Source organism: Antennarius striatus, chromosome 8 (assembly GCF_040054535.1).
Source record: "Antennarius striatus isolate MH-2024 chromosome 8, ASM4005453v1, whole genome shotgun sequence".
Taxonomy (NCBI): Eukaryota; Metazoa; Chordata; class Actinopteri; order Lophiiformes; family Antennariidae; genus Antennarius; species Antennarius striatus.
Window position 1 is genome coordinate 1,319,594 of NC_090783.1, and position 11,848 is coordinate 1,331,441.

Genomic DNA, 11,848 nt, shown 5'->3' on the forward strand with positions numbered 1-11,848 from the left:
TAACTGACAGCTGTGTTTTTATTTGTGCTCTGAAACCATCAACTTCCTGTCTCTGAGTTTGCATGTGTGGTGAAACACTTTGTGTTAAACCACCAGCGGTTTAATGCAAAACGTGGCGGGAAGTTAGCTTTTTTTTAATAACTGAAGTACCCTATAGCTTACTCGTTTTATACGCTCTCCTTATAGAAATGAAGTCCTGGTCTAAGTGAACAAATGGAGGCTGAAACAGGCTGAGAAGCTTTTATTTAACCATTTAGCTTATCATCACCACCATTGTGTTATAATAATCCTGGGTTTACCATCGCAGAGCTGACCTGTACACTTTAAACGGTAATTCAATCCTGTTCAAACAGCAGATAAAACCATCTTTAACCTCCGCCCAGTGCTGACGTAGACCCACCACATCCACTCGACTAAACTTCCTGTTAACCTTAAAGACAATAAAAACAGTAAAAACAAGTTGTGATCCATGGAGAACAGGATTAACTGTCATAAAACGTCAGTTGTGTTTGATTAAATCACTCCTTTTCCTCTCTGTAGAACAAGCTTTCTGTTTAAGGAATACTTATCTGCTGGTGTCAACACGTTTTCACCAGGAGTGTAGATAAATGTTAAAATATTACAGTAAATAATCTGTATTCATACTTCCTGATTGGTAGTATTAATCTATAAAATTCTATTAAAACGCCTCTTCCTGCTGCCGCTCTGACTTCCTGTTTCGGTGTTGCACCACGTCTCCACCCTCTAAACGAACCCATCGAGTTCCCAACAGACCTGTGGTTCCCCTTTGAGGTTGACGATAGCCGAGAAACAGAAAACAGGCAGGAACGTGGCTTGTGGTAGATGCTAGAATATGGAATGTATTGCATCAATGTCACCACCAGGGGGCACTGCCATCAAAGTGGTGCCTTATACTTTGGTGTGTAAATGCCTTAGGTAAGATTTAACACCAAGTTTGAAAGGTCAAACTTCAGAATTTACATGAAAGGAAAATATTTGTATTTCATGCTATTTACAGTATTTTTTTTTTATCAAGCAAAATGAACAAGACTACCTGGGGCAATTATCTGTAAGAATTGTTCACAAGGAAACAACAAGATTATTATATTCTTCTGTGCAAAACAACTGAGTGCAGTTCAGGTTACAAATACCTGTGAAGACGGAATATCCCTCTAAATCCCACCAGCATCATTCAAACCCAACAAGGTCCAGAGCAAACAGACTGCTAGAGATACTTCCTGGTCTCTACAAGGTGTGTTCTCTGTTTCCCAGAACACTTTGATTAAGACTGTTTGCCGACATTCATGCGTGAGTTGATTTGGTCCGACTGTAGGATCCTCAGGACACTTTGCAGGCAGAATTTCTCTTAGATTTACTGTTAATACCTGCAAGGAAATAGAGACGTGACGTCAAATTCATCCATTCATCTCAACCTGATTGTGTTTCTACTATTGTATGTACTGTATGTTCATGTTTATTTTTCATTATAAAACTATATATGTGTGTACCTACTACCAACAAACCGGTTGGGTTGTTGGTAGTAGGTACACACAGTCCTAAACCAGTAGGTACTGGTTTAGGACCTAAACCAGTAGGTACTGGTTTAGGACTGGTTGGGGATTGATTCTGTTTTAGGACGCTTCATACTAACCCTACTGATTTAGGACTGGTTGGGGATTGGTTCTGGTTTCCATGTTGAGTATAAACTTATCAACCTTGATCCTGACTTACTGTCTGTGTCCTGCGAGGTGTTGACCGCTTGCTCAGACGCCGTCCTCCGTCCCAGTTTGTGCAGCTTCTTAATTTTCCACTTGGACGGAGACCTCACCATGACGTCCAGCCGGTCCTCGTTCTCCTCTGCAGTGTTGGAATCTGTTGGTGGACGGTCCGTTTCGCCTGAGACAGAGTTGACTGAAAGCTTACTGGACGATTTTGCCTTGGAGAATCTCTTCTTCAACATGGGCCACCCCTTCTTGTCTTGCTTGTCTCCATTTGGCAAGTCGAAGATTTCGCTTGGGGCGTCAGCGGGCAGTGGACTGAACCGCTCAATCTTCTCGCTGTTGGCCTGTCGTAACGTTCCAGGTTCGATTTCCTCTGGAGTCAAGGCCAGAATTGACCCTCTTTTGGGTCCACGTTCCTGGAGAGACCCTGTCGGACGAGGGATGTCCCCCATTGCCAGTAAATACTTGGGGTTGTATAATTTGTGTGCAGGTATCTTAATCTTATCTTTCCGGGAATCCCCTAAGGTAACCTGGAAGCGGGATGTGGTCACTAAAGACGGCCGTCTGGACCCTGATTTGGAGCGCAACGTCGCCGTCTTGTCGGGTGCAGGTGGGCTGACGTGGAATTCCTTGTACAGGTCCAACTTCTCAGAGATGGCGTAAAGTTCACGGAAGTCCAAGTCAAAGAACTCAACCACCTGTCCGGTCATCACGGTGATCATGTTCCGGTCCATACGGGACGTAGCCCAGCAGAAACTGGGACGAAATCAAGCAGACAAAATCTAGACTTACTGGACGGGGCTTCCAAGAAATCTCTTACGGACTACGGGTAGCAGGGATCACGCTCTAAACTCACCTGTAGGAGCCAAACATGACCTTATCTCCATCCACCAGCATGTACTTGTAACACAGCGACCCGGGAAGTCTGCCGAAGGACAAGTTCAAGCCGTTTCCCTGAAGCGTTCTGGCTCGAATGTTCTGCAGGGTCACAGTCAGAACTGAATTAATGATCTCAACAGGTTGACAACACTGTCCTGACCTCTGTGCCAGGAGGACATCTGAACGAGTCTGTTCTAACTTTATAAAGTTACTCTTTCAATTGTCTTTGACGTCAAACTTTCACTCCAACTTTAAAAAAAGGCCACACGAACACTGACAAAGGTGTTGATGTCTAGTTTAAAGAAAACACTAAACTAAAAGACATACCCGCAGGTGTTGCGCGCCGATACGCAACCTGGAACACATGTCCAGGAAGTGTGGCACGCCTTGGTTATCCAACAGGATGTAAACGGGAACAGAGCGGCGGTGGGCGGCGTCCATCAGGTCCTGCAGGATGTGAGGGTCCGTGATCATGTCCATCACGATGGCGATCAGCTGCAAGAGGAGCAGCACAGAGATTTCACTTTAGCGAAGGTAATAGCTTGGGGTTCATGTTGACAGGAACACCCCGGGAACGAGGGGAACCAAATAAAAAAAAAGAACTTTAGCAGTTAAAGGTAAAAAAATAAGACATTTACAGAAAGAAACAGTTTAAAAATCTCAGCTCAGACTTTCAGACTCTTTCTCCAGTTGTAGGCGGGTCAGTCAGACCGACAGATTAGAGATCTAAAGCCTCTCCAGAACAAAAGGAGAGCACAGAACCCGACCTTTACCAAAGAATTGGCCAAAACCAGAACGGTTCAGAAGTCAAACCAAAGGAAGAGGTGGAAACACGATGGGAAATGTTGAGCTCAGCTCTTCCCAGAAATAAAAAAGTAATGGAAAACGGTCTTTAGCCTGGTAACAAACGACCCTCTGTGGACTGAAGGCCAGTCGTTTCCACCCCCGTGTGTCACTGGGGTGGAATGCTGAGTGTCTGAAGTGTGTGATGTAACGTAAAGGAGGCCAGACAGAATCTGAAAGGACGATCACAGCGCGAGAAACAAGCAGGAAGTGTGAGATCCCTGACAAGTCTGACGAGTCTGACCTCCCTGGATGACTGTTCTACAGGAGTTACCGTGAAGGAGGAGATTAGAGGAAATATGATAAGATCATCAATCAACAAATATCAATGGGAAGCAACTTGCTGCTCGTCTGTATCTGATTGAACCTAAGACGGAGGATTTCGACAGACTACTTCCTCTTGTTTCCCGGTGAAAGCTACAGATCCAGTTTGAACATGTGGACCAGCTCGCGGGCCTGTGGTGAACGTTCAATGAGCTGGTTATGAAAGCTTTATAGCCTCATAAAGCCTGTCCTTCACTCCTTCAATCACTCACTCTTTCTCTTTCGCTTTTGTGTTCCCAGCATCCCCCTCTCACCTCGCCACCAACAAGACAGGCAACACCAGGGGGTGGACACCAGGAAGGAGGGCGTTTGTTTCGATTCGTCCTCAATTTTTATTCAAAAGTGGGGATTTTGTTCATTAAAAATCAAATCTAATCACATGAAGGAATTATAAAGCTGGAAAATATATTTAAATAATAAAGTCATAATAAATAATAATTAAAATGAAAAAAAAAAGATAATTTCATAAAAAGTTCAAATCTTTTATATAATAGTAATATGGAAATAATGATAAAATACTTGTTATTTATAAAGTTAATGACAGCAATTATTAGTATGTTATTATTAATGTTATTATTAATGTTTCTATCATTAATGTTGTTAAGTATTATATTATTATCATCATTATTAGAACAATTATTTTTAATATTATTTTTATTACTATTGTTATTATATATAACAATAACAACAACAACAACAACAACAATAACAATAATAATAGTTATTATTATTATTATTATTATTATTATTATTATTATTATTATTATTATTGTTATTATTATTGTTATTATTATTATCCCGTCTGTTGTCGTTGTCCGCACCCCCTCCCCCCTCACCTTCGTGGCCTCCTGGATCAGCCTCCTCACCACCTCCTTCACGTGAGGTCCATTATCTTTCGGGGGGTGCGCGTGCATGGTCACGCGGGTCACGCCCCTGAACGCCCCCCCGCCGGTCCATCCGATGTCCAGCGGCGGCACCTCGGTGTCCGACATCTGGGGCCAGTAGGTGGAGTGGAGCCCGGAATCCGCGTCGGCTCCGCTCTCGGACCCGGACCGGGCCGTGACGTCATCGCCGTACCCCCTGAAGGTGGTCGTGAGCACCTTGACCTCTCTCGCCGACAGGAAGTCGGTGGTGTTGTCGTCCTGGAGCCGCACTTTGAACGCGCCGTCGCCGTTCCGGAGCAGCTCCTCCACGGCGGCGCGCTGCGCCTCGCTGTAGTAGAACTCCGGGCGGCTCTCCGGGACCCCGGCCCCGATGCTCCCGTCCTCCAGGCACGTCAGCTGGGACTCGGCCATGACGCTGCTGTGCGCCACCCCCCACCCACCCAGCGGGAAGCGCGGGGAAAACTTTCCGGGTGGAGTTTCCCACCTGAGGGGTAAGAATAAACTGAAGTTTCCTCACCTGTACCTGTCCGGGCGGCAGAGAGGTGGGGCTGGAGCTGTGAGACGTTCAGGGGCAGCAGGAGAACAGAGCGTGACCGTGCGTGTCGGTCCGTGGGGGGAGGTGTGAATTAACTTTAATTTACAAATAAACAATAATAATAATTTATTAGATAGTTTATTCTATAAGAATTTGATAATTCAAATTAACTTCAATCAACCATCACCACAGTCTTCAGACAGGAAAGTTTCTGTTACTAGAAATAAAACAGAAACGTCAGAGTATAGAAGTGTACGTGTGGAACGTGAACGCACCACAGGTTTGCGGTCACTTTCCTGCCGTGAAACACGTTTCATGTGAACTCGCCAGTCTTCCGTGTCGAGTTCCAACGCAACAAGAGAACGGGAGGAGGAGTTTTAACGACAAATAAAAATGTAAAGTCTTTCATTTACTTAGTGATAAATAAAATAAACCCTGCCCCCGTAGTGTCTCACATCTTATTTCAAATTAAAATGTCTCAGCTCTGAAGCTTTTTAAAGAGAAATAGTTCAGCTGTCAGTCAAAAGCAGTTTCTGTCTGTCTTTTATATTCTTTTTTTATTCTTTTATAAATTCATATCTAAGTAAAAATAAAATAAAAAAATATCCAAAATTAACCATCATTCTGTTTGAAGAAAAAAAAAAGAGTCTCCTTTAGATCAAATCAATAACCAATAATCATCAATAACTAACAGTACAGTTAAGATAAGGGTTTATTAAACATTAATCGTCACTAATAATCACTAATTATTAATGTCAGGGATCCTGAGCAGAGCATCGGTTGGATCTCTTGTGACCTGTGGATCCAACCAGACCCGGTCCTGCTGCAGTGACCCTGTTGGCCTCATGGTGGCAGCAGCTCCCCTCTGTCCCCACGGAGAGGAACACCAGGAGTTATTCACTTCTCTTTATTCTCTTATTTATTATTTTATCCTATTATCTATCTGTCTATCTATCTATATGTATATATAAACACACATATACAGTATATGTGTGTGTATATGTAGTCCTCAACATATAAACATTCTGAGATATGAACAACCGTGCTTCACTATATCCGGCTATCGTCCTGCAGTTCCCCTCTCTACCACAACCTCCAGGGGCAGCACCGCCCGGTTCACTGATCTCTCACACCGGAAGTGAATTTTTTTTCTCTTCAAAATAAAAATGTACGCTTCCTCTACCCCAAACGTCAAAGTACACACTGTCTTGTTCTCTAGTGCAGCAACGCCACAGTCGTCTGTTAGCATCTCAGAGCGTCAGGCTTCTTATCTCGGATACTTTACTGTTTACCGTGTAGTATAAAGCAAAGCTAGTGAAGAGAGGTGACCATCTCTCTGAGGACAACTCTGACCCACAATGACTCCTCCCTCCTCCTCCTTCACTCTGAAGGTAAGCTACATGCTACATGCTACAGTGGATCATGCTACATGCTACATGCTACAGTGGATCATGCTACATGCTACAGTGGATCATGCTACATGCTACATGCTACAGTGGATCATGCTACATGCTACAGTGGATCATGCTACATGCTACATGCTACAGTGACACTGACTCTTGTTGTTGATGATCTTAAACTGAAGAGAGTTTTTTCTTCCCCTCCAGGATTAAATTATCAGGATTATCAGTTTTCAGTAAACTAATCTGGATTAAAACAATCACCTGAATCATGAGCGACGTTTAACGGTAGATATTGGAACTATACGTACGTATTTTAACACGATTACGTGTTTTTATTCTGATCTATTGTACAGTAACATGAGATCATGAACTCTGAACGGTTTTCTAGTGATTTCTAGAGTCCAGTATCTGTGGTGGACAGACGTTAATCCAGAGAAACGACCGAAACTACAGTTTTATTGTTAAACTGACGAATAATCAGAACGACTGAACTCTAAATTACCTGAACCTGGATTTTATTTATTATGGGATGTGTTAATGTCCTGGAATTTTCTCTGGTCAGTCTGAGGGAATAGAACTTTAGTATTTAGAGTAGTAATGAGATTACTTTAGTATTTACAGTAGTAATGAGATTACTTTAGTATTTAGAGTAGTAATTAGATTACTGTAGTATTTACAGTAGTAATGAGATTACTTTAGTATTTACAGTAGTAATGAGATTACTTTAGTATTTACAGTAGTAATGAGATTACTTTAGTATTTACAGTAGTAATGAGATTACTTTATTATTTACAGTAGTAATGAGATTACTTTAGTATTTACAGTAGTAATGAGATTACTTTAGTATTTACAGTAGTAATGAGATTACTTTAGTATTTACAGTAGTAATGAGATTACTATAGTAACAACCCCTAAGAACCAGTTGCATATGTTTCATATGTTGAGGACTACCTGTGTGTGTGTGTGTGTGTGTGTGTGTGTGTGTGTGTGTGTGTGTGTGTGTGTGTGTGTGTTAGTGTGTGTGTGTGTGTGTGTGTGTGTGTGTGTGTGTGTGTGTGTAGGCGGGGGTGACAGGTGTGGGATCAAGAGTCAGCTAAGAAAAGAAAGGAGACAAGATGAAGCAGAAGAGAGAGAGGCTAGTGTGGACGGATGAAGGAGCGGTGAGGGGGGGGCGGCGGAGGGGTGGGGGTGGGGGTGGGGGGGCACTGATGCACACGACGACATGGAGACTGGACGGATTAACATTCTCCGAGCGGACGCCGCTTTTGAATCGTTTTACCTCAACGACCTTTCAGGGGTCTGGTCATTTTGAACCCCCCCCCCCCACACACACACACACACACTCTCATCCACCCCCCTCCCATCAAGATCGTCGAAGCTTTCACCAGTGAAAACCGAATTAAGTCCAACTCCACCGGCGGGTGACCTTGACCTCTGAGGAGAATGGACCGAAGTGAAGAGAGAATCGATTAAGCCCCTCCCCTCCCCCCGCCACACCCCTCCCCTCCCACCTTGTTGGTGACACCCCCCACTTTGAGCAGGGACCCTATATATCTTTGTCACAGTTCACGTCTCACCTTCATCCCCCAGACTCGTGCTTCATCAGCGAGTTTCTAAACATCGAAACAAAAACCTGCTGCCACTAGGGGGCAGGAGAACATTTGCTGCCACTAGGGGGCAGGAGAACATTTGCTGCCACTAGGGGGCAGGAGAGCATTTGCTGCCACTAGGGGGCAGGAGAACATTTGCTGCCAGTAGGGGGCAGGAGAACATTTGCTGCCAGTAGGGGGCAGGAGAACATTTGCTGCCACTAGGGGGCAGGAGAACTTTTGCTGCCACTAGGGGGCAGGAGAACATTTGCTGCCAGTAGGGGGCAGGAGAACATTTGCTGCCACTAGGGGGCAGGAGAACATTTGCTGCCAGTAGGGGGCAGGAGAACATTTGCTGCCAGTAGGGGGCAGGAGAACATTTGCTGCCACTAGGGGGCAGGAGAACATTTGCTGCCAGTAGGGGGCAGGAGAACATTTGCTGCCACTAGGGGGCAGGAGAACATTTGCTGCCACTAGGGGGCAGGAGAACATTTGCTGCCACTAGGGGGCAGGAGAACATTTGCTGCCACTAGGGGGCAGGAGAACATTTGCTGCCAGTAGGGGGCAGGAGAACATTTGCAGCCAGTAGGGGGCAGGAGGTGTTCCTGCCTCCAGCACCCCGGTGCGAACCGATCTGGGGGGCGTCGGCCTGTTCTTTACCTGTTGAGCCTGGCAGGTGGTGAGGCGCCTGATTGGACGTTTCAGACGTCCCGCTGACATTGAACGCCCCATCAGAGTCACCTTTAGGATCCAGCTGTCGCTTAGAATTACGTTTCTCCTGACTGTCCTGAAAGCATCACGCAGGTGAAACGTCACTGGGATCACGCCAGGAGAATGACACGCCTCTTTCCTCAGCCCCGCCCACTTTATTAACCTACCGGATTGGTCGATTCACGGAGACGACAACACAGGTTGTGTGTCTGTGTGTGTGTGTGTCAGGTGTCACACAGGTTGTGTGTGTGTTTGTCACAGGCCCCTAATCTGGGCTTTAGCCACGCCCTGGATCCGGGCCACTTCCTGTTTGCGGCTAACGGCTAACGCTAACGCTGCGCCATGAATAATACATGAACGACACTTAGAGGCGTGGCTGTCAGTTCACGTGTGTGCTGTAGCATGTGTTGACAGATGCTCTGTGACAAGTACACACACACACACACACACACACACACACACACACACACACACACACACACACACACACACACACACACACACACACACACACACACACACACACACACACACACACACACTTGGCAGACAGTAAAATGCGAGTCGTGCTGAGAGCAGAGAAATTCTTTGGCTCATGGGCATCGCTGGAAAAGCACCATTTAACCGTGTGTGTGTGTGTGTGTGTGTGTGTGTGTGTGTGTGTGTGTGTGTGTGTGTGTGTGTGTGTGTGTGTGTGTGTGTGTGTGTGTGTGTGTGTGTGTGTGTGTGTGTGTGTGTGTGTGTGTGTAGGTGTAGAGTCTCTAGTTGGCTACATGAGAAACATGTGTGGGCAAACATTTATCCATCTATCTACTGGTTGAGTAGAGGTGTCATTTGTAATCGATTACTCCTGTAATCGGATTTCATCGGTGTCGGGACACGCCCATCGTGCCACGCCCATCGTGCCACGCCCATCGTGCCACGCCCGTCGCTCTCGGCGTGTTGGGAGAACACCAACGCTCCTCTGGGGCTCCGTTAAAAGCAGGAAGGTCAAAGTTTGAGGCTCAGTCGTTGTGAAACGAGTCGACCTGTTTGTCGTGACGGTCATGTGACCTCCGCGTGTGTCCCAGGTCATGTGACCTCTGTGTTCATCCCTGGAGGTCATGTGACCTCGACGCCCTTCGGAGAGACAAAAGCGACAGTTCCTCAACAAGAAGAGAGGAAGGAGATTCTGAGACGCCGTCTTCACCCTCGTTGGCTCTGGGGGGGCCACATGACCCCCGGGTCGGGGCCACAAGAGGCCCCCGGGCCACTAATTTACCTGATCGATACTCAATCAGGTAAATTAGTATTTATTCACCTTGCCCTGACCCCCCCTCCATGCCCCCCCCCCCCACCAGCACGTGTCTCCATAGAGATGTTAACACAAGTGGAGGCTTAGAATGAAAATCAATCAGGGGTGACGTCATGTTCCAGTGCCCCCCCAGCCCCCCCCCCCCCCCCCCATCAGTGGGATGTATGTGAACAAGTGGGCATAGGGCCGGGACGTGACCGGGGTCCGGGATGCTCAGCCTGGGGGGGGGGGGGTGTTTGGAGGTTGCTTGACCTTCCTTGTTGTGTTCGCGTTGGGGGGGGGGGGTGGAATCTAATAAAGTTTTGATAAAGCGTGCTGTCACGGTGGCCCCTCTCCGCCAGATAGAGCGCGTTCCGGTGTGTGTGGGGGGGTGGGGGTCGGGTCGGGGGGGGGGTTAGATAAACTGCGGGTTCAGTTTTTCTTCAACCTTTTTTAAAATGACAGGAATTCTTTTTGTTTTTTATTCTAAGGTTTGAATTTGGGCTCCAATCCCGGTTCGACCCCCCCGCACCCCCCCCCCCCCCCATCCCAACCTCCTCTCCTGGTGTTAAGGAGAAGTTCGGAGCTTCAGATGGATCGATTCCAGGTTCCGATCCGGATCGATGGAGGAATTCACGCTCCATCACTTCCTGTAGCCCCCCCCGTCTCCCCCCCCCCGCTGTTAAAATATTCATTCGCGACACCTCAAAGGTCTTTTTACCCCCCCTACCTGTGTCCCCCCCCTCCTGCCCGCACACACACACACACACACACACACACACCTGTGTCCGCGTTCACCGAGTCTCCATCTGATAAATGTGCCCCCCCCCTCTACCCCCCCAGAGCGCGTCCGCCTGTTGGTGCCGCCCCCACCCGCCTGGAAACGCACCGTGAGGTTTACCGGCACCGGCTGAGGAACCCCCCCCCCCCGCGCGTGACACCGGGAGTTTAGACCCCCCCGGTACTTTATCATCAACAAGGGGGGGGCATCTGTTTCGCGTGGGGGGGAGGGGGACCCCTGAGTGAAAGTTGAGCCCGACTCCTCCGCTCCTCTCTGCGGGGGGGGGGGGCGCAGCGCGGATAGGGAGCCTTCATCATCATCATCATCATCATCATCATCATCATCATCATCATCGGCAGCACGCGCCTCCTGGAGAACATAAAAGTAGGAACCAGACGAGGGGGGGTGGGATTGGGGGTGGGGGAGGGCACGTGGATTCCAGAGGTGCGCCGCGCCGCGCCTGCCGCGCCGCGCCGCGCCGCGCCGCGCCGCGCACCGCACCACCGCCGCGCCGCGCGCCGCGCCGCGTCCGCTCCCTCCTCGCCGCTCCGCTCAGACCTGAGGAGGATGAGGAGGAGCGGTGCGCACGCGGGGACGCTCCCGCTCGGATGTTGTTGGCGTCGGGTTTGAACCCCTCGGATCTATCGAACCCCCCCACCCCATCACCCCCGCCCCCCCCTCAGATGGTGTGGAGTTAACGGCCGGATTGGACGCAATTAACGGATTAGCGGCTTTTTCTCCTGAACTGTCGCCGCGCTCCTGTTTCATGTCCGGGAAGGTAAGGCAGCGTTTTCTCACTATTCTGTGTGGATTTTATTCCCTGGGGGGGGGGGGGGGGGTCACAGCGGAGTGGATTTGTCTCTTTATTTAGCACAAGTTTTGTCGCAGAGGTTTTTTTTCTTTTT

General features: G+C 47.9%; 1 protein-coding gene across 1 annotated transcript; it reads right to left on the bottom strand.

Moving 5' to 3' along the window:
• Positions 1–65: 65 nt before the first annotated feature.
• On the bottom strand, positions 66–5,200 carry fam83fb (family with sequence similarity 83 member Fb). The gene is made up of 5 exons (XM_068322403.1): positions 4,604–5,200; positions 2,928–3,095; positions 2,578–2,699; positions 1,732–2,477; positions 66–1,385 (listed from the first exon to the last, which is right to left on the bottom strand). Exons 1-5 carry the CDS (start codon positions 5,060–5,062, stop codon positions 1,339–1,341), a joined length of 1,542 nt encoding a protein of 513 aa, XP_068178504.1. The 5' UTR covers positions 5,063–5,200; the 3' UTR covers positions 66–1,338.
• Positions 5,201–11,848: the final 6,648 nt, after the last annotated feature.

What these genes read in the sequence shown, in the direction of transcription:
- fam83fb (XM_068322403.1), bottom strand. Translation starts at nt 5,062, where the DNA reads ATGGCCGAGTCCCAGCTGACGTGCCTGGAGGACGGGAGCATCGGGGCC. An exon ending in GTCATGTTTGGCTCCTACAG is followed by an intron (nt 2,478 to 2,577) that starts GTGAGTTTAGAG and finishes ATTTCGTCCCAG; the next exon opens with TTTCTGCTGGGCTACGTCCC. An exon ending in CACCTCGCAGGACACAGACA is followed by an intron (nt 1,386 to 1,731) that starts GTAAGTCAGGAT and finishes ATTTCCTTGCAG; the next exon opens with GTATTAACAGTAAATCTAAG.